Source organism: Poecilia latipinna, unplaced genomic scaffold (genome assembly GCF_001443285.1).
Source record: "Poecilia latipinna isolate Pla-1442-1.1 unplaced genomic scaffold, P_latipinna-1.0 Scaffold1004, whole genome shotgun sequence".
Taxonomy (NCBI): domain Eukaryota; kingdom Metazoa; phylum Chordata; class Actinopteri; order Cyprinodontiformes; family Poeciliidae; genus Poecilia; species Poecilia latipinna.
The window spans coordinates 109,198-131,746 of record NW_015113620.1 but is presented as its reverse complement, the minus strand read 5'-3'; the positions used below and the strand labels follow the sequence as shown (position 1 = coordinate 131,746).

General features: G+C 40.2%; 1 protein-coding gene and 1 long non-coding RNA gene across 3 annotated transcripts in view; one reads left to right on the top strand and one right to left on the bottom strand.

Moving 5' to 3' along the window:
* Positions 1-22,549, bottom strand: part of mmp16a (matrix metallopeptidase 16a (membrane-inserted)) — an 87,243-nt gene that overhangs the window by 55,338 nt on the left and 9,356 nt on the right. Inside the window, exons 2-5 of one of the 2 annotated variants that reach the window (XM_015050671.1) lie at positions 12,730-12,878; positions 11,623-11,637; positions 11,295-11,417; positions 4,277-4,581 (exon numbers count right to left, since the gene is read on the bottom strand). In XM_015050671.1, coding sequence (XP_014906157.1) covers positions 4,277-4,581; positions 11,295-11,417; positions 11,623-11,637; positions 12,730-12,878 — 592 coding nt within the window. The remainder of the gene's footprint in view (positions 1-4,276; positions 4,582-11,294; positions 11,418-11,622; positions 11,638-12,729; positions 12,879-22,549) is intronic. The other variant, XM_015050673.1, reaches the window with a different exon arrangement.
* Positions 11,644-21,205, top strand: LOC106958660 (uncharacterized). The gene is made up of 3 exons (XR_001427191.1): positions 11,644-11,901; positions 18,444-18,587; positions 21,027-21,205. It is a non-coding gene; the product is annotated as an uncharacterized LOC106958660 (long non-coding RNA).

The window sequence follows — 22,549 nt, the reverse complement described above, 5'->3', positions numbered from 1 at the left end:
TGTATAACTCCAGGGTTTCCCCCAGTGGTTTATAAGTCTGGTGGGCCCCCAGGCTTTACTTGTGCCCCCACCAGACTAAACATTGCTTTATTTATTTAAGACTTGTTAAAATGTTTGCATTTTTTAAGATTTTATAGTTGGTGTTCAGGTGTTAATGTTCCAATCTTTCAATAATACATAATTATCAAGTGATATTTTCAAATTTCCTGTCAACTTTGAAAATTTTTTAACTCAAAAAAACACAACGGGCTGCTGGATGAATGACTGCCCTTGCACCCAACCACCGGGCTTAGCAAGTTTTCTGGGGGAAACTTTGAACTTTGTGGTATTGAGAATTTTTCTATCCTTTTTTGTGTGAAAAAGGTGCTATCGCTACAATAAATGCTTTGTAGAGATAATGTCTAAACTTGAACTTGCTTGGCGAATGTTTGGCAACTGACAATTCAAAATATCTTTAATGTTTTGAAAATAGATTACTGTAAGGACATCAGAATGACTAAATTATTTACATAAATCCAATCAGGGGTCATAAAAACGTCTTGGGGATCAGAACAAAAAATAACTGATATGGCATTAAATTAAATGTTTGATGTTATTCAAGAATTTTCTGACAATTAACTTCGTCATTTATAAAAAATAACTGAACTACAAAGAACATTTAAGTGAGAGACATCAGTTTAGGTCCATGGGTGAGTAATGGTATCTTTGCAGGTGCAAAAAAAGAAGCAAAATGGGACAAAGTAGTGACCTATTGACCTTTATATTTTCTCTACAGCTGCAGAAACCTTCAGTCTCATTGACCCTTTTGTTGACATCTTAATAAAAAAAACAAAAAAAAAACACTTTGCATCATAGAAACATCATGATGTGAATTCCCTTTTTAAAACTGCTCTGGTTACCAGTTGCTGCAAGGTCTACAAAAAGCCAACTAGAAACAAGCATCTAATCTTCATTCTTACACAACTTTGAGTTTGATATATATTTTTTAAATTACCCAGCATGTTTAAGCATAAGCTTTAAGCATAAGCTGAAGGCTGATCCAGCGGCTGTCCAACCTGAAGGCACTTTGATCTTTGACTTCATATCAAAGCGTCCTTGGTCTTGGGCGTTGAGCCAAGCGCTCTCCTTCATCTGTTCTGCAGCTTGGGAGTGGACGACAGAGGAGCATTTCTATAACTTACAGCATAAAGAAACAAATGCAGAATGTGTGTGTGTGTGTGTGTGTTTGCGTGAGCGAGTAAATATGGCTGGAATGTTAAGTGCTTTGATTGCAAAGCCCAATCACTAATTATTGCTTCCTCTGTTCAGTTTTCAGTATGCAAATTGCAGAGCTTCTTTTGGTGCGGTAATACCACTCCATGATTAGCTTTAATCACGGTTTTAAATAGGGAGCAAGAATGCATTTCTATACAAGGATAATAGCTGGAATAGTGTTGATGTTTCACTCATTAATTCTAATTAATATCACGCACTCAGACACTTTTTTGGGAATTTGATGTTTGTTGTATTATAAATAAAGGGTTTGAGTGAACCTCCCCTACCCCGACATCCTATATTGTTGATTTATTCATCACTTTTACTCTAAGTTTTTATAAAATCCAAACACAAAAGCAAAATCTTACATGTAAAGTTTTAAAGAATTAAGCGAGCAAAAGATAAAGGTGGTTGAATGAAAACCTCGTAGCTGGAAAACTACTACTGCAGTGCCAAAAAAAAAAAAAATCTAGCAGTAAAACCTAATATCTGTATCAGATTCCTGGCACATGAAACCCTGTTATAATCAGCCTCTCTATGCAACGCTGGTTACTAGGAAAATGACTATATGGATCAGTGAACAGTGAGGATAGAGCGAGAGCATGTTCGCATTTGGCAATGGAGGCCAGGCATTGCAGAACTGCATGCATTATGGGATGTTTTCACAAGAGAGTAGGCTGTAGCAGCTCTGTATTAATATTGCATAGGAGGGCTGGAAGAGAGGTTGACGGTGTGTTTGTTGGATTGCACTGAAAGGAATGCAGGGAGTGAGTCTTAGCTCTCGACGATTGCTGCTGCTTCTCCCTCCTAAAAGTCATCCACAGAGCTGAAAGCAACACAATACACTCTGTATGGTGTGTGAGCTCTGTTTTGGCTGAAATTAGAAGCAACTCCCTTTTTACTTTGAGGTTAAAGCTTGTTTGACGCAGAACAAAACATGGACTAACAGCCATCAAATTGCGTTTTATAAATGGTGCTGTGGCTGTGAAGCCATCAACATCGCACTTAGCTCGCTAACTTACATCATCTCAGATGCTAAAGAGTTAAGGTTGTCATTGGGTGATGAAAATCACGTCATTTTGTTCTCTGCTTCATGTCGTCTGCCGAACACTTCGCCCCACTTTGCATTCACAACCATGGTGTGCTTGGTCATATTTCACGAGAAATATGACTTGGAGAACTTGGAGAAGTTGAGCAGTCGGAGAGTAGAGTAGATAGTTTTGAGGAACAATTGTCAGGGATTACACTGAACTCCCCCTGTTTGGTTCTGGTCCTATGCTCAGTAAGTGGGATGTGTTGATTGTGAGTCATCTTTACCTTAATGGTCTGAATTAAGGTAAAGAGGTAGGTAAATGAGGTAGGTCTCATTTACCTACAGAAATGACCATACCGTATGAGTAACTGGTGAAATAAGACTGGGCCCGACCGCATTGGCTTTATTTGCAACATTAATGTGCTCTACTGATATCCGTCGGTGTGATCAGTCCATTTAAAATCCTTGCATAAACATCTTGCCTCGTGTTTAAAATTCTGTCAAGTTCCTCACTTCTAATTCCACTGCCTTGTATTCAACAGCTCCCCTCTCATCTCTGCTCTCCTCGTCAAATATTTTTACTCCCCGCTATGCAGCTCGCTCAGTCTTCCCGTCTCCGGCTGTCTCTCCTGTGAGCTCTTCAAGCTCCAATATTTGTCTAGAGATACTCTGCCATTGTCTCTCATCATCTCTTACACTCTCTGTTATCCCTGCTGCTTTCTGCTAGTCAATTCATCCGTTCTTTTTTTTTTTTTTCCTTTTCAACTTCTGTCCCTGAATCCTTATGACTGACAGCTCTGTCTCAGTTTTGACTCGGTAGTGATCATGCGTCCCCTTCCCTTGCTTCTGGACTGTGGGTCAGGATGGCTTCCATAATGTCGCAAAGACATAATTAGAAACAAACTGTTTTTAAAATCTGAAAGAGTTTTAACTTTAAAATGGATGTGAGACATTGAACATTGGATGTTCTTGTGCTTTTGAATGAATAACACATTTCAGAGGGTGATGTGGCACAGTTTGCATAGATTCACACACTGATCCAGAGATCTGCTGGAGTTCAAGCTGCTCAACCTGCTCGACCTGCTATCCAGACCTCTGCTACGGCTCCCTGACGAGCTGAAATGCTCTGAAGACAACCAGTTGGTCAGGGCAGAGGTTTGAGGTCAGCATACAGTCAGAGGTAATAAGTTTAGCTCAGCAGAGGAAGTGCCTCAACAAAGCAGACCACCGCAACCAAAGTTCAGCAGCAGACCTACCCCCTGCAACAGCATCAGGCGATACAGCAAAGCTTCAAGCCCCACGGGAGCAATCAGACCACACAAAACTGGATTTAGAACAGAGATACATTTCTCAGGGTTTTTCTTTCACATGTCCATCTTTCACAGTCATCTTTTTATTCAAATATAAGTTGCAATAAGAAATTAAAAATACTTTTTTTAAACTTTAAGCTTGAGTGGTCAATCAGTTTTCACATTAAGAGCATCTCAAATTAGCAATCAGTGGGGTTATATCAGCTAGCATGAGTTATCCAGGAGTTTTCATGTGTTTTTGTCCCATGAAAAAGTGTTTATTCTTTTTGCCTCAACTCTGAGCTTCCAAAATTTTCCATTCAGACGAAAGTTGAAACAAGGGAATAACATAAAACACATTTGCTGTAGTAAATTCAGCCTTCCTGTTATGTGCTGGAAATCTTGTTCTCCCTTGTTTTCTTGGAGCTTGATTGAACATGTTAAACAAAACATGGTAACTTTGAGTTTTCCTCCAGCAGTGACACATTCTGAATGATAAAGTATTGTTATCTCCACATAATGTGCTTAATGTTTGTAAAAACTAGCCGTACTCAGGTCAGGGCAAATCCAACTTAACGTTTCAGTCAATGGATCCTATTTCTACATTTACATATTTTTGAGAAGATTGTGATATACAACTAACATTTTGTATAAAATCCAGGTGAATTATTTGATGTAAATTAAATTCAGTACTACCTACCGTCATGGTTGGGGTTTCCCAGCGTCCACGGTTCATCAGAGTCAAAGTGCGTGTCTCCTCCTATTCCAGGCCCCGGAAAGTAAGCGTGGGCAAGAAAGCCGCCCTCTCCGTCAAAGGGGGAGCTGTCGCCATGGAAACCCGAAGCAAAGATGATGGTGATGTCCACGTCTTTCTTGGTCCTCTCCAGCTCGCTATAGGGCACGGCCTCGAACCGCAGCGGCGTCACGCTCTGCCACACGTCAAAGGCTCGCCGAATGGCGTCGTGGGTCTCGTCGGCGCCCACTTTGGGTGTCACGTTCTTTATGCTGCCGAGACATGAAATAAAAACCCAAGAGGTTAGAATAAGAGACACTATGATGTTAGAATCATGCTTCCACTGGGCTATGTTACTGGAATAAGGTACGTCCTGGTTTTTTTTTTAAAAAATCCGATGTAGCAAAACTAAAGACAGTCATTTTGAAGAAACTGAAAGAAAAATGCCAATCATGTCCTATGAGAATTGAAAAAAAATAAATAAATCAATACAAAAATACCATAACCATGTTTTTTTACTCCACAAGGGCTGTCAACTTTTACGTATTAATGAATGCAATTAATCTAAAAAGTTTAACGCATTAATCTTACATAATGCAGTTTAATCGCAATACCCGTCTTGACCTAAAAGCCTCTCTCTTACGGAGGGTTACGAAGTTCGAAGCAGTTCGGTCTCGTACTGCGGTCAACAATGCAGAGTGGCAAACACGAGTGAAAGAGAAAAGATGATGTAAAAACAAAATGACTTCTGTTAAACCTTCCTGAATATGAAAACCAGAAAAACTGAGTCAATAAAACATTTCCTTAAATATTTTTTTTAGAAAACATGCAATTTTGCATTTCAAACTTACAAAGTTGAACTTAGTGATTAATCGTGATTAATCACAGTGCTAGAGTTGTAATAATATTATACATTTTTTTATCGAATGACATCACTAGTTTTTACTCAAAGCTACGATGCCCATTTCTAACACTTTATCGTCGGACGAGGACCAAGAAAGAACACCGGTGCTTCTCAATGCCCCTGCACTTCAACTTCGTCTCATGATTCAGAAGAATCTAAAAATAAATAAATAAATAAATAAATAAGTACTGTCGTTATCCCTGCTTGGTGCTATTTTACGCTCATCCGGCTCGCCAGCAGAGAGCTAAATGGAGCGATTTGTGAAAGAACGCAGCTGAGCTCTCCCCTGCCGGCTTTGAGCTGCTGCAGGTGTGCTAAGGACGAGACAATTTCCTGCCACTGGAATTTATTTTCTAATTAAGGATTATCAACAGCCCACTGCCTGCTGAGAGCTCCAGTCTGGTTCAGGCAATGAGGAAAAAGTTCTCACCAGTTTATTCGCTGCGAAAATATCCCAGTGTCATGCTCTATTAAATAGAGGGTTTTTTTTGCTGTGTTTTTTTTTTCTCCCAATGTATGGATAGTCATGGTTTACATCACAGGCCTGGTTTGTGTCTCTTACATGGCGGACGTCTGGGGGAAAGCAGGGTGGCTGATGTTCAGCCGATAAGCACAGCAGGGATAAAAAAGCGTTCAGCTAAACAGCGGTGCGCCAGATGCTTTCTCCCGCCACCGTCTTCACATTACAGCCTCTCGAGTTTATTCAAGATCTCGCCGTTTTTCTCTTTCCTTCCCACGTCTTCTTTGTGTACACTCTGCCACCTCTTTGCTTTTGTTCCCATTTTCCCCCCCCCCAACTCTTCGCAGTGTCTGTGTTTGCCTGTCAAGATGTCATTTCCCATGATAGCAGTAAATATTATCAGAAAAGTCTTTGTCTACCGCTGGAAGGCACATTTACATGCTGAGTATTTGCAATTCGTGTTAGCGGACGCTTTCCTCTTGGCTCCATCTCTAAATAGGGATATTTTAAGGCGGATTATTAACTCGAAAAAGCACGGGGATGAATCAGCAGCACTGTCCTCTGAAAATGCCCTAATTGTTACACCCAAATGATAAGCTTATTTAAAATATTCACTTTTCAAAACGGGTACACTCACATAGACGCTTCTGCTTTTCTTAACTTACAATTCATCTCAAGTAGCAGACATTAACTCAGACATTTAATTATTTGCATGATTACCCGTCACATATTAGAGAACATACAAAAGAAAGAATCATTTTCTCCTGACTATGAACTTAAATGTTTCACATTTCTAACTCAGTGTAAAAAAAAAAATGCCATCAAGACACTGAAGTTAAGGTTTAGCATAACTGGACAGTAGGGGTGTAGCAGTGTCTGTATGCATACTGAGTCATCTCGATGCAGACGTCATTCATGGGTGCAGGTGTGTCATTCACCAGCCTGAGGTTATCACCGCTGTCATCCAGGTCAGGACACACACTTCCGCCTCTGTGGCATTGTTTTTAGAGTGATTACAGAGAACGAGGCCACTGGATTTTTTTCACAGCAAAACCAGTATAAGTTAGTAATGTTGGCATTCAGTCAGGAAATCTGTGATACGGCAGCAGCAACAGCGCAGAGAGAGATGAACTGACAAGTTTTAAGCTTGGTCAGGTGATCAGCTGATTGAAAACAAAACCGCGTGTCTTTTTCTTGATTAGTGAACGCACAATAGCTATCCGCTACCGTGTTGCCATGACAACAGAAGCGACCCAACACAACATATTTCTCTTGGTAGCTTTATGTTTATTATGAATTATAACTCAATCATTAAATAATTATAAGAAGCTCATATGTTAACCTTTGTTAAACTCCCAGGATCAAACTAATTTAAGTCTGACTGACCTTTAAGGTGATTTTGTCCAGGCATGGACGAAAAAAAACAAAAAGAAAAAAGAAAAAAAATCACCGTCAGATATAAATAGGCGCATGGCTGATTATTAGCGATGAAACAATCACCAAAAACTGCAAAGGTGCAAAGGGCCGAGACAAACAAACTTCACAGGCACAAGTGTTTGCTGGTTAGAGCAGCCGCAAATCATCCCCGCCTGATTCAGACCACATGGGGACTCCGAACAAACGTCCGCTTTGTGTTTTAATGGAGGATCTTCAAGCAGACAGAAACACAAGTATGATGAGTACATGAAATGCTCTCCAAACCGACACCACCTGACTGCGGCAGACGTGGTAAAACGTACAAGTTCGTTTTATGAGATGAAATTAAACAAAAGCTCTTTTTTTGTAGCAGCTTGGTGCTCTCCACAAACACATGACTTAATATGTTTAAGAGCCCTTAACAGCAACAGCAGACCCTTGAGAATAAAAAAAACAACAACTAAAAAGCAGATTTCATTTGAGTCGGTGATCCAACTCGCTGTGTGCTCTTCTTTTCATAAGGGCACGGCGGGTAAAGAGAGAACACGCAGAGGGAAGCTGTGCAACAATAAATGAGAAGATTCCCAGACTCTGTCGGGCCCATAAAGGATATTAAAACTCCATGGCGCGAAGTGGTGATGCTTCCGGATGCAACACATGTGCTGTAATAGCACCTGCACGCAGGGAGAGCGGCGGGGAGGCCAAAGCTAATTAGTGCCTCCACACAGAGACTCCTGTATGTGGCTACGTAGAAACTGGCACACACCTGGGGCGATCATGCATTTGTTATCCTTTCCAAATGCCAGCAATGTTATTTAAGATTATTTTAAGCTTAAGAGTCGGAAACAGCAAGAGGGAAGTTTTGGGAGGGGAGACTATATGAAGGAAAATTGCTTCCATGCAACTGTCAACATGGGGAGTATCTTAGCGGGGATAACATTTCTCTTTGTTCCGACGTTTGGTTCATTTTTTGAGAAGATTATCGAAACAAATAGCATAAAAACAGGTGACAAGTCGATTAAAAACAGCCATGTTCAACATTGCAAACGTTTTGTAGACACCAACTGAACTTTTTTCACATTTTGCAGCATTACAACCACAAACGTCAACGTGTTGTACACATCTTCTATGTGATGAAGAAACACGACACAGCCTTTCATTTTGAAGGCGGACACAAAACGAAATAATTGACAATTCATGGTCCAAAAACTGTGGCATGCATTTAAATTTAGTCGCATGGAGCCAAGACTTCGTGGCACCACTTTTTTGCTGCAGCTTTAAAATCCTTTGGGGGTATTCCTCTTTGAGCGTTTACGGACCTCTCACAAATTTTCATGACATAAATCCGTGCTTTTCCAGAATTAACTTTCCACGGTATTCGGTTGTTTACTTAAGTCCACTATGAATTTATGACAGTGGGAAGGAGGCAGAAATAGGAGGGAAGGACTCAGCTTTAAGCATATAAAATGAAGTCTGGGAACAAAATAATTAATTTGTTCATCACATAATTTTCCTTTTCCTTTCTTGTCCAGGCTTGGAAAAAACAGAAATCCAAATCACTATGTTTCAGGACTGTCTGTTGACTATTATTTTGATTTTCCAATTAATATTTGAACAGCAAATGATGTTTAATCTGACATTTTTGCTTTTACTGAATTTGAACCAGCTTTTGTATTTTCTTTTTTTATCTTAAATGCAAATTGTCAATATTTTTTGTACAGTTTCGGCTTAGAATGTCGTTCTTTTGGTAAATGTCCTTTATTGAGTCTGTATTCTCCAGTTTAATGATTAATCAGTCACTAAATTAGTTGATGATTATTTTATTAATTGATTCATCACAATTAGCACGTGTAATCGTTTCAGCCCTGCCGTCTGAGCTTTGACTCGTCTCTGCTTGGTGTTGATCAATCAAATTAAATCCCCCACAAAATACGTTGAAAGCTGTGGTTATGTGACAACATCCCAAAAATTTAAGGGCATGAACGCTTTCGTTAGGAACTGTAGCAGGAGATTTACTACGATTGGGAAGATTTTTCCAAAGTTGTTAAATGAAACTCTGGAACTTTAAAGAGATTAAAGGAATTGGAAGATGAATCTGCTGCATTGCTCTTTGCACCAATTGGAGATAAAAAATAAAAAAAAGGGCAGCTGCAGGCACGTCCGGCGACCGACTTTTGTCCGCGTACAGCAGAAGCACACCAGCGGACGTACGTGCAGCCTCGCAGATTAAAGGTCCTTCAAACTTATTGCATAACTCCTCGGCTTCAGAGAGCCCTCTTTGGCCTTCCACCAGGATTTCCTCCTCATCCTTCCTCTTCTAAATGCCTTTCTTTCTGCAGCTGCTTCTCCTCCATGCTTTCCTCCCTCTTCATTTTTACACTCCTCCGCTCTTCATCAAGCCTCGCTCATTTGGTTCCTTTCATTTGGGCACCGACGCAGATGTGCCGCTCGCTCACCGGACTAATTTTAAACCCGGTCCCAGCTGAGTCTCACGAAAAAATAAATAAAGAGAAGAGAACGTGGGCAGTTGTGCCATCCGTGATATAAAGTTCCACTCGGGCTGCAGGTTGTGATGCACAGATTAGATTGAGTGCGCAACACCGCCTATGCAGTTATCTCCGAGGTGGAGAAGGAAGAAAAATGACAAAACAAAGATCAATTGTGGAGGATTATTAGATGAAGCATGGAGCTGGGGCGTAAGCGACCCTCACTAAATCAACACAGCAATATTTTACACCCATGCTGTTCTATACATTACTGCTCATGGAGCTGGATGTCAGAGAGGAGGGGGCGTTTGAGAGTTATGAGACTGGAGATGAGCTCTATGGTCGGAGATTTGTCGTGCAGACTGCTTTCCTGTCTTGGTTTTAGGGCCGGACAGGGATAAAGCTGGCTCTTTCACAGACTGATGTCCTAACGACGTGGCTGTTTGGCATTACGCAAACTCAAACTTTAGCTGACCCTCCCCTCTGTATATTTTGAGTTCAAATCGCTGTCGGTTCTGTTTGGCTGGCGCTCCCTGGATACGTAAGTTGGAGGATTTCACAGTGACATTTGACAGACATGCAAGTTACAAAGTTTGTCTTACAAGCCGGGATGCACCGATTCACTTATTTTTTCACTTCATAGTTACCGATATCTGAGATTCGGTATTGCCCGACACCGATCTGATACAGAAAATCTGCGCTGAATTGATTTAAAACGTTTCTTCTTTTTTTTTAAACAGATATAAATGTATTGAATTACAAATATATTTCATAACCTTGCATCAGTACAGCACACTTATTTATATTTGTGACCAAACCCTTCCAAAGTTTGGTTAAAAGTTTAAAAACAATAACCTGAATTTGTTTGGTTAGTGCAATTAGGAGCATAATAGCCAATGTAAAATATAAAACACAGAAACTGAAACTGACAAAAACAAAAGGTTTACTATTTTTCTTAAACATGCAAAAATAAACTGCAGCAAACCTTTCAAATGGTTCAGAAAGTGCAATTAGGATTTCTAAATATCATGTTCAATAAATAATAAAGCATGATGTCGCTAAGAGCACAAAGTATATAGAACTAGAGTGCATAGATATGCTGTAATAGATTGGGCACATAGTCACAGAAACCTGATGTAGAATTTTTTTAAATATTGGGTCCGATATGGATATTAATATGGGATTGGTGCATCTGTTCTTAGAGGCAGTATAAGGATTGTGATGCAAAGATCATTCAGTGAGTGATCATAAGCAACGGATCAAAAAGTGAAAATTTGATATGTGTACTGAAAGTACCAAGCAGAAAATGTCCACTTTTATTTCTCCAAACACATTCAGTTTAAAAATCAGACAGGTTATGGTTAGGATTGAGATTTAGCGAGAAATTACCGACTAATTTTTAGCTTGGACAGCAAAATTCAAAATACAGAATAAAATACAGATGTAAAAGGTAACTGTATTTTCTACATCATGTGGGAGGTTCACTCGGGCTTTGAGAGAGAGCAAGACATCAGCAGATAACATAAATAAAAACACATAATATAAATATATTTCTTTGTTATAGTTCTAAAAGTGAGAGACATGCACTCATTGGATCAGCATAGGGCAAAATGGAAAATGCCGGTTCTGACTTTGGGGGAGGAAAGAAACAAAAAGACAAACAAGCAAACAAAAGCTAGATTTATTCTACGTCACCTCGAGAAATCCAAACCCACCCACCTGTATGTGATATGTTTATGTTGCCACTTCTGGCCAGTGAGGGCGTATCGCCGTTTCCTGACGCTGAATCTGGATGCGCCGCCGAGCTCGTCGGGAACCCCACACCTGGGCCTCTTCATCCACCTGCAGGGTGGAGGTGCAGGAACCGCGAGTCAAAACTCGACACACATTTTGCTGATTTTTGCCAAGTTGTGCAAGCTGTCAAGATTAAAGTTCAGTCCAGGGTAGGGCATGTCAACCCAAAAACGATGGCACACAATCTACTGAAGTTAGACACATTTAATGCCTCTCTGCATACACACACACCGACACACAAGAGGTGCCTCACCTTATGGTGTTATCGCTACATCAAGCCAGAGAAGCAGCAGGGGGGGAAAAGAGCAGACAAACTGTTAGCTTATCATATTTTACTCTGTTTCAGCCCTGTGGTTGAACAGATGTTCGTCCGCTGGCCACCAGATTGCAATCTTACAGTTCAGTGGCCAATCGGAGCTCATTTGCTCTTTGTAGCACAGATGGTATTTCACCGTCGGTGAGGACAAATATCAGTGAATGCAGTTTGCAGGTAGAAACAAATAAAAGTCAAGTCAGGATGCCCCAGTTAACGGTAAGGCAGCGTTTAGTTTACAGTGGCTATGACTTGTGTTTTTATATGAAAACCATTTTAGTTATAACTGGTTTAAAACTCCACTTTCATCTGGGTTTGCTCTCTACTTCACACTTTTCTCGCTATTTTAAACAAGACATGTGGCTCATTTCCTGAGGTCTGACTGATTGAACGAGGAGTGACCAATCACTGTCCCTTTTCTTCTTCTTCTTCCTCTGCTGGGCATTAATACTGAGGCACTTTGTATCCTTTGATCTGACACCGGAGATGAACTGTTTGCAAAGGGTCCGTTTGATCAAATTAAAACACCTCGCTTAATCTATGTCGGGACAACTTTGTGTCTAGCAGAATGCCTCCTCGCCTTCAGAATACAAAGTACAGCTGGAACGGGGAGTGCGGTAATCATTTGCGTCCCGGCTTGAATGTGAAATCTCATCGAAACGTTTGAAATGTTTTACCCAGACGGTTTTCACTCTTCGTACAAAACGGCATTGGTGCAAATTCAAATAAGATCTTATCTGTATGTTATATCTTTAAATTGAAGTGAAGAAAGGACATCACTCTATTTGGAGGTCACATCTTAAAATATGTGAGAACCATGGCGGTTTCCTGGTTAATGTGCCACAATTCTTTGTCAAAGGTGTAGCAGCCTATATCTATATGCATGTATAATTTACACAAATAGAAAGTGTCAAAAATTGGGAGACAATTGCATTTGCACAAATAGGTTAAGCATAAAATTCACTAATATGACTATTATTTCACAAATTAAACTTTCCATTTCTTCCCAGGCGTTGCTCAGGAAGCTTAAAAATGTGGATTACTTACTCTATAGTGTTGCTGTCCAGATTCCCTGTGACATTTAGGCCATAGCGGCGCTGCATGGCAGCGATAGCAGTATGCATGACTCTGGCAGAACGCAGCACGGACATTCTGGGGTCTGCAGGAGGTAGGTAGCCATACCTCTGGAGCCACGCCTGGAGGCAAGGAAACACAAGAGCAAAACATTATTATTTAAAAGGCGATTTGTAAAACATTTGTTATCTTGACGTTGGCAAAGAAAAGCTAACAGTAATGCTAAAACTAAGAGACGATTAGCTCTGCTTAGCAGTGGTTGAACCAGGGGGCATGGTGCTCCCACACTTAAAAACGTCAACTTTACGAAAATATTGACTCACCTAGTCCTACTTTTTGCATGTTTGTGGCAGATGGAAAGGGTATCTCAACCCGTTTTGTCATGTAAGCTTAACTAATCCTTCATAGGTTTTATAGGTGATGCAAAAGGAATCCCTCTCCACAGATATTTCAGTCACAGTAATTACAGTAATGTCTTGTTTGATGTGACAACAGTTTCTAACTGTAAATCTTCATCACTAAAAATCAATATAGTAGCTCATCATTCTACAAAGACATACATAAAAAAAATACATCAGACTGTTGAGGGCTTTGTAAATAAAATTTTGCATGAAATGATACTTTGCATGTAGGTATTTTGCAATGTGGGGTCTGTTTTCAGCGCTGGATTGTGGCTGTTTAACTGAAGCATGGAAGCAACATCACTGGTGCGACTGATTTTTCAAAGAGTTATATAAAAAATAATTAAATATCAAAAATCAACCATTTGACCAGAGTAAGTATTTGAGATATATTTACAAGATAAGAAATGTCAAGATGCTTTAAGATCTCAAGATCTCACAGAACTGGATCTTGGTGCCATATTACAGACTGAAAGCCTAAATAAATAAAAAAGGCATGTTTATTAGAAAGATATCAGAACAAATATTCATAAAGCAAAGGCGGTGGGGGATTTAGATGGGCCAACTTCTGCTCCCAGGCCTCATCATAAAAACGCCAAACAGATCCACTGAATTCTGTTCAAACACAACAAAGCCAACAAGTTTGTTCTGGAGTTAATGAGCAACAACGTCTCAGAGTCTCAGCGAGCCAACGAACCCAGAGCATTCCTCAGTTCAGCAGCTCAGCACTCCAAATCGAAGCTCTGCTACGCCGCGGACAACGATGTTGAGCTGTTTCTGTCATCACGGTGGCCTGCTGTTTGGGACGGCGCAGGATACACTCTGGCAATGAAATCCACTAAGCAGTGAGGGAAGCACGGCGAGCGACGGGAGGGGAGGGAAGGAAAAACCATTACTCCTCTAGGGCAGAAATGTGACTCTACAGATTCACTTATACCGAGTGGGAAAACGAGCCGCAGAAAGAAGCCCTTCAGAAGCTTGTCTTATGATGCAGTGTTGATGTTTCTAAATGCATACTATGCATGTATGTTTTTTACAGTGATGTATCATACTCTGTAAATGTGTTAACAGGTCTTTACTGAATTATATGTGAGTTGATACTTGTAAATGTCAACCTTTTTCTTTGCATATGGTGAAATGAGGACTATGTGATTACTAAAAGGTATGAGATTAACACTTTTAAAAATCATTTTAAGGCACGGTTATGTCATCCATCTTTTGCTGCTTTAGAGAGGAAGAAGAATTACGCAAAAAGCCCAAAGAATGACAGATCCACCGTCGAGCTTTGCAGTCGGAAATGTTTCATTTTGACTAAATGACGCCTCAGTCAAATTATGTACATCCCAAACATTTAAAGTAAAGTCAGTCAATGCAAAAGTGTTTTGTTTTTTTTCTGTATTAAAAGACAATTCATTTGTTAAACTTGGACAAATTAATTTAGGCACTTTTATGCATCATAAAAAAGCAAAATTATTTTTCACACATGCTACTTTACTTGCAATTAAAACCATGAGGATGGAAAAACGAGACAATAAATGCAGCAAAAATAGGGGTTTTCCTGGATATTCCAACTTTAGAAGTTTCTGAACTCTGAGCAAATTATGATTTTTTTTCTCCTAAGAATGTAAACGTAAAAAATTAAAATGTGATGATGCATGAATTACGGAATAACAAGACTATCCCTATTTTTTGCATGTCTCTAACATTAATTTTCCATTTAAAAGTACATCAAAGGTCATTTTGCTGTTGAGTTTCAGAGGCTCTTAGATTTAATGCAATTAATGACTGGAGAGGAGGGACAGTTTTCAGTGTTACACCAACTGATCAAAGGAAAAATATGTAAAATAAACTAATTTACTTTAGTTGATTGCTTAAAAGATGTTTCGTTTACCACACTGACATATCCCTACATTACAACAAGGCGACAGTCTGTTTTTATCCCTTCTCTAGTTGAAGATGAACACCACCACAACCAGCCATTTCTTGGTTTACCTGTTTTAACCGTAACAGAAAGAACAAAAAAAATAGTTGCAATCCATTTACTGAGACCAAAAGGTAGACATTCACATATTGCTGCAAACAGTCAGCATATAGTCTAGTCCAACTTCCACTCATATTGTTTTCCATCTAAAGTACTGCTCCCACATATTTCTTTGTCTTTTCTCATGCGTCTCTCTGTTTCTGTCTGCGCTCCTGCCAGCTTAGCAGTGAGAACATTACAAAGTCTGTCAGGTTCATTCGTGCAATTTTTATTCAGCTGCTCAGCTGCTGAAGTCCTCCCCCTCCCCACCCTCCAGCCCCCCTGGGCAAGCTGGCATGCAGATGCAGATGCCCCATGAAGCCACAGACACGGATTCAGCGTGAAGATGTTGCAACGAGATGCTGCAAGCGCCTACATGGCCACAGAGATTTTGATGTTTGTTTGAGAATTTACAGCGAAGACATGATGCAAACAAATCGCAGACATTCAGTTTGTTTTACCGTGAAGGTAAGAGGTGTGAAGTTGTTTCTAAAAGTGTCTTAGAACCATATATGAACTAAAATTAAAAACAACAAAGCAAAGACAAAATTTGCTCAAAATTCACATTTAATGCTGGAATTTTCTTCTTGGTTCTGGCTTCATAATTAGCACAGCGACACAAAAAGAAAAACGACTGTTTTTAACAGCTAGGCGTAGCATAACGGCCACCGAAAAAGAAAGGAGCGACACTAGCTGCGCTTCCATTAACTCCAAATGCGCAACTGGAATTACAAAAATGAATTCGGCTCCAAAGTAGGAGTTTGTTGCTCCAAAGCCTGAGTAAGATGCCAACATCTCCTCTGACGGCTGACGACGAGCGCTGGTGTGGTGGCTGAAATATGAATATATCTCAGCCGCCATGTCGCTGCGGAGGGGTGCCGATGTGAACCGGCCTCCTCCCTGAGTGAAGTGTTTACATCTGTCACCGCCGTGATTTCAAATGACTTATCATGTGAACAACCTTATCCGGGTGTGGCTTTAATTGTGTTTCTTATTTAACGGAAACACAGTAATTGCAAAATTGTGGGGTTTTTTTTCTGACATTAGCAGAATATCGAAGAGGTTTTTGCGCACATTTGTAATGGAAACGCAGCTACGGTTGAGCTCTTCATCATGGCACCTGTTGGCAGATTTGATATAAGAGACAGGAAGTAAGTATTACTATCTGACAGTTGAAACTTTAGAATAAAAATTTTGCAAATGCACTGCAAAAACTCAAAGTCTTACCAAGTATTTTGGTCTAGTTTCTAGTGCAAATATCTTCATGTACTTGAAATGAGACAAAACTAACTTACAAGTAATGTTTTAGCAAGAAATAGAGAAAAAAGTACTTGTCCCATTAGCAGATTATTTCACTTATAGCAAGACTTTTTTCCTCATGTTACAAGTTAATTTATCTGACAATGTAACAAGTACTTTTTCCATTAATATCGAGGAATTATTTACTTAAAACCAGCCGTTACATGTTGCTGAAAAGTTACTGTAAAAAACCCCAACAAAAATTAGCAGCGAGATCATTTGTATGGCACTAAAACCTTCTTTAATCCACACAGAAACAGAGCAGTAAGCACTAAGCTGCAAAGGCAGCGCTTTCCAGCCAGTGCAGCTTTCATCAGACACAGATATGTATTAAAGCCGTCCGGGAGACGATGAGCCAATCTGGACTGACAGTTGTTGCGTCTGATGCTCCGACGGTGACAGGATGTCGGACTGTGCCTGGGCGCACGCGGGAGGCGAAGCGCTCGTTCCGGGTCCCACGTGAGACCGAGACAGATACATGGAGGTGGGATGCGCAGGGTGTAGCTGTCAAGCTGGTTCTTTATACACAACGCCACGGGAAAACAACCGGGCAGAGCAGGCGGTGAACATAACAGAGGAGGGCAGGCGGTGATTCCAAGGAAATGTTCTGCACTGGCAGCAAATGCAGTAAAGCTCGTCCCTCTGGTCACTGTGCTTTTTTCTTCTTCTTTACACCGGTCTTGGAACTAGAGAATAAAAAACTCTGACTGCAGAAGTTGAAATCTCAGGATTTAATACGGTTTAATAGCAAAATCAGAGGCGCGCCAATGAAATTTCTAATCAGTTCTTCCCTTTCTTGGTCTATAAGCACACCAATCAAGAGCATTTATTTTTTGAGGTAAATAAAACAGCTAAAAGTCAGATCGAGTCATTTTCCTGTTCTGACGTTTAGTTGAACGAGAAGGTGTAAAGCAAACTATGTTTTACACTTCTACATGAAGAAAACCAGAATGTGAAATTGTTGAAGGTGAAATCAGAAGAACAGATCATGCAAAATTGAAAACGGGGCAGTAGGTGGTAGAGATGTGAATCTTCCAGTGTCAAGTGATTTGATTCGATTAGATTTTTAGGGGCACAATTAAATTCAGAAACGATTTTTTTGATTCAGAAACCAATTTTTCAATTCAAATGCTCTAGAAATTATCTTTAAATTATGTGACAGACGAGAGTAAAGGACAATGTAGACAAATAGAACATTTACTTAAAACCATTCTGTAAGGTTCAATCAGCTTTTATTTAAGCAAAAATAGAATAAATATTCTGTAACTTAAATTGCCAATACTAGATTAGTTTAACTGCCTGGATTTATTATTCAAAATATAATTTTACCAAAATTTAAGCAGATTAAAATACATTTTTGAGCATTTTGAATTGATTTGGAATTCCCAGAGTAGGAATTGTGATTCTCTAAAGAAAGTTTTTTGTTTTATTCAGCGCCTCCAGTTGGTAGCACTTTTTACTCGTAGCAAGAAGGTTCTGGATTCAAATCCTAACCGGGGATCTGTCAGGATGCTTTCCCTGCAGGAAAACTTAAAACATGCACGCAGCATTGCCAGACTCCAACGAGAGAATCAAAGAGAATCCTGATTGAATGCTGAAACGTGCTGACATAGTGCAAAATTTCAAAGATTAAATCTTAGCCTTTTATCTGTTCGTCCTTCATTATGTCAAAGATTATAGGTCACGCCACTAGTTTTACATTTTTAGCATCCTGTGACCCCTTTAGGAGTCCACAAAGGGCACCTCACATCGTCACCACCTTAATCCATCCCAACATGATAACGACAAACTAAGTTTCCATGTTGCTATAGTCTTAACGAATAAGAGGAGACCGCTTTGTGCAGTCAGAGAGCGTTTCTTCCATCTTTTCAGTCACCAGTCACTTCTTATCAGTTTCTGTTTTCCTCCTAAATCCTTCCTTCTCTGCTGCCCACCTGTCCTGCTCATCGATTCACTCTTTCACACAGTGATCTATGGCTGCCGGCATTCTGCAGATGTGAGGATTCCTGAGAGCAGGAGGCTCCGGCTCGACAGCCTCATTCATTCGATCCGACAGAAATTCCTCCCCGTCCTCAGTCTGCAAATGGATGGAAATGAGAGCGAGGGCGAGAGTGAGTGCGGCTCGTTTTGTGTTGGACTCCTTGGAAATGCATTAACGGTGACTGTAAATGGGGAAAACATACAGGCTGGGGAGGGGGTTACCACTGCAGGAACTTTAAAATGTAAACACATTAAAAGTTAAATCTTAATTAATCCAACAAAGCCCAGAAAATGACCATAGATTTAAGAGGTCCAGGTGCGATGTGAGAGCAGAAAGAAAGAGTGTTTAATAAGTTTGAACTTCTGCAGATACTCAGCTACTGTTGAAGAGAAGAGAAAGAGTCCAACAATGATGACCCGATAAAGACTAAACTCCTGGAAATGTATCTTCACCTACTTCAAGGGGGTCTCCGCACTTCGTTTCACTTCCCCTTCAAATGGATTCCCCTTTCAGACCAAGATATGAGAGAATCTAGTCTCAGATCACACACATCCACACGTTTTTCTTAGGGTGCTTTTGCAACTCTATTTCAAAACCTGTGCAGCTCCTACACAAAAATACAATTGATATTTTCCCCAAACCTATTCTCCTAATCTTAAACATTGTTTGTGCAGTGAAATAAAAAGTAAAACCAGAGTCAGCATGAGACTAAGCTGCTGCAGGTTAACCCAAGATGGTGACATAAGAACTAGGGCATGAAAGTGACTCAGACGTCTTGTCCTTCCACCGATGCCTCACACCGCCACTGAACCGAGGCGAACTTCAAGCCCTCACATCCCATGGTCCCTCTCTATCAGTGAAGCTGGTTGGCCGCACCTGAGAAATGGAAGGCAACCCGATTAGCCAAAGGGTGCCACAAAAAAAGAGGGGGGGACCAACTTGTAAGGCGGCCTCGCATCACAGTCGCTTTATTATGAATGAGATGCGAGTCAGGCAGGAAACCTGGTCAGCATGGCAACGCGCAGACAACATGTGGCAGCTGGACGTCATTGTCATTTGTGACCAATCAGCTGATAAGGGCTTGAGTCAGCTCGAGTTACAAGGGGTCACGTGTGCGTTAATAGTTCATGGTGAGTCAGGAGCATGAGTGCGGTCTCAAGTCAGGATGAAGTGACATCAGGGGAGAGATCATGTGACGTCTTCAGGCAGGAAAGCATTATGTGCGATACCTCAGTGTTGCTGTATTGCACATGTGTGTCTTAAAAGAACATTAAAGAGTAATTTGCAGGTTCAAAAACCTAAATTAAAGGGGCGGTATTATGTGTTTTCCAACAAAGTAGAGCCATTTTCAATCAAGTAACTTTGTCCTCTTTAATTGTTATGAAAGTACTGAAGATATGACTTTGACTTTATAATTTAACACCTTGAAATTGAGCCTCTGTCTCTATAAGGAACTTTCCAAATATGTTGTCGATCAGGGAATATCATTAGAACATGATGTAAAGCTCAAAAAAATTGATTTCACTTAATACTGCCCCTTTAAGGAAATAATATCTGTCCATAGGGACACTGCACCCTGTTTTTTGTTACAATCATGAAAGTTTAGAGGTCCAACAAAAAATCTTTAAGTGACTGAAACTGGACAATTCACTGGAGAAAAACAAGAAAATTCATCCTATTTCTGATCAGTAAATTGACCTAAGCACTATAAAGAAACATTAACAACACTTAACAGTATTCATATTGTAACAGAGTGAAGAATTTTAAGGTACAATGTTTTCATGTCCACATTTCTTTGAGGATGCAGGAAAGTAGGAGAAAACATAACTTTTGCAGCAGAACTGAAGGAAAGAATGAATTTATTACAGCAAAATATTCCTGTTTCATCGGTTTTGGCCGGGAATCTTTGTCCATTTTAGAACACCATGGATTCAGGAGTTTGTCAGCACTTTTGGAAACTCATAGTTAAGGTAATGGAACTTAATTCTCTAAGGAGAACCTACACTGGTTTGTTAGTGCACCAGACACCAGCTGATGCATTACTCTTAGCAGCACGGTACAGCACCGACTGCCGAGCGAGGTAGATACGTGGCCTGAAGGTTTCAAACTGCCAACAGTTTCCACCACAGGCTTGTCACGTTGAATACACCTACTGAAAGTCCCTCCGCTTTTTCTTTTATTCAGGTCATCTATTCAGTGATGGATTTCTGTCTATGCAGGAATGCTGACGGGAAGTAGTTAGCTCCCCGCTAGGAGAGAAATTCAGGTGGAAGACTTTGCGCCGAGTCTTTTTCATTCCTCAAAAATAGGTCAACCAATTACTCAAAGGTCTATTCGGTCATTACTAGTTAAGCACATTCAGTCATTTGATACATTAAGCATTCATCTAGCAGCGATATGACATTAAATGTCCAGCGATTCTGCTCTGCATCAACCGTCCTGTCACACAGCGGGTGGTAACAGGGAAAAAAACAACAACAACAAAAAAAGTGCCTCTGTTTGTCCGGTAACAGATTTGAGATGGAGCGCTGTGAAACAACGGTGTTTTTTTTTTGTTTTGTTTTTTCAGACACAGGTGAACGGTCGCAACGTGATCCCGTCCTCCAGGGTTTGCTCCGCCACCTCTGACCGGCCTGAATTATTTATCCAGTACACGCCAGACCGCTGGAGAGTGTGCCAGGGTCGTCAAGGCAACCGCTGCCGTTTTTTTTTTTTCCTGCCCACACCGATAAACTACAAACCCACACACACACACACACACACACACACACACACACACACACACGCATGCATTAATTCAAGCTGCTGTGTTTAAATTCATACTATGGAATTTCAACAGGAAAAAAAAAACAAACAAGACTTTTAATGAGACACAAACCGTAGTGTGCACCTCGTGGCCTCTGACGGGGTGTGATTATTGCAGAGGCTGAGCGGGGCATTGCTGCATCTTAAGCCCCCGGGCGCCTACAGATTCACAAACACACACATTTGTTTTATGCATGCCATGTCTGCTATCTCGGTGGCCCCATTAGGATAAAATGCCACAAAAATGTCACCCAAAAATGTCACGGTGTGATCATACATACTGAACAGTGACTCTACAGTAGACGGTCTTTGGAGGCTTTAGGAGCCTAAAATAGAGATCAGAACCTTGTGGCCAATCTCTAGAGCTAAGAATGCTTTGATTTCACTATAGGAATATTAATAAAGGAAGATATAAGAACAGTCTTGACGTTTTTTTTGTTTTTTTGCTGTTAATGTTATTCTACCTTGTTCTTTGACAACAGGGTCGCAAAACAAAGCTACAATGATTGTTATGTTGACATTCTAAGCTTTCGCTTTCCCTATATTAGCTGTTAGCATTAAAAAATTAGCAATCTCTGTTTTCTCTTTTCTAGAGAAAGTTTTGTTTCTAATCCTTGCGACAACTGTGAAGCTTTTAAAAGGCTGCAAACATTTAAAGATCCAGCCTATTCCATAACATAGAATATGAGCTCTGGTCGGCTTTGCTGTTATTGGCGGTCTTGCTCTCTCCCGCTTTCTCGCAGCCTGACTAAATGGAAGTGATGCATCAACATTAAGGATGGGAATCTTTAGACATTTAGTGTTTCAAATTCATAAGGCTGACAGACAACTAAATCTACATCTATTATGCAGACCTATTTATTTTAGTTAGCCATGCATTGCATGGGTAGCTAAATTTAAATCCATTTTAGAAATCTGTTATTCCTCCTGTTCATACTTTTATAGTTTATTTATAATTACAGATGAGGGTGTCACGGTGATTGCTGTCGTTTGGTGCACATACGAAGTTAGTTGTGCTGCATCAGAAAACATGCAGTTGTTTTACAAAAATCTGTTAATGTTATTTTCACCCTCATTTAAAGATCTCAGGGTTTTTTGTATCCTGAACATGAAAGCCCTGGTTCTCAAGTACTACACCTGTTCTATTTTAAAGAAAACTTCAACATCACTTGCTGGATAATCCCATAAGGTCACAGATAGATTTAGCTGTTTTTTTTCTACATCTATCGTAATATTTGTAATACTGTCTCTCATGTTGGTTTCAAAATATTCCAGCTTAGTTTTTCA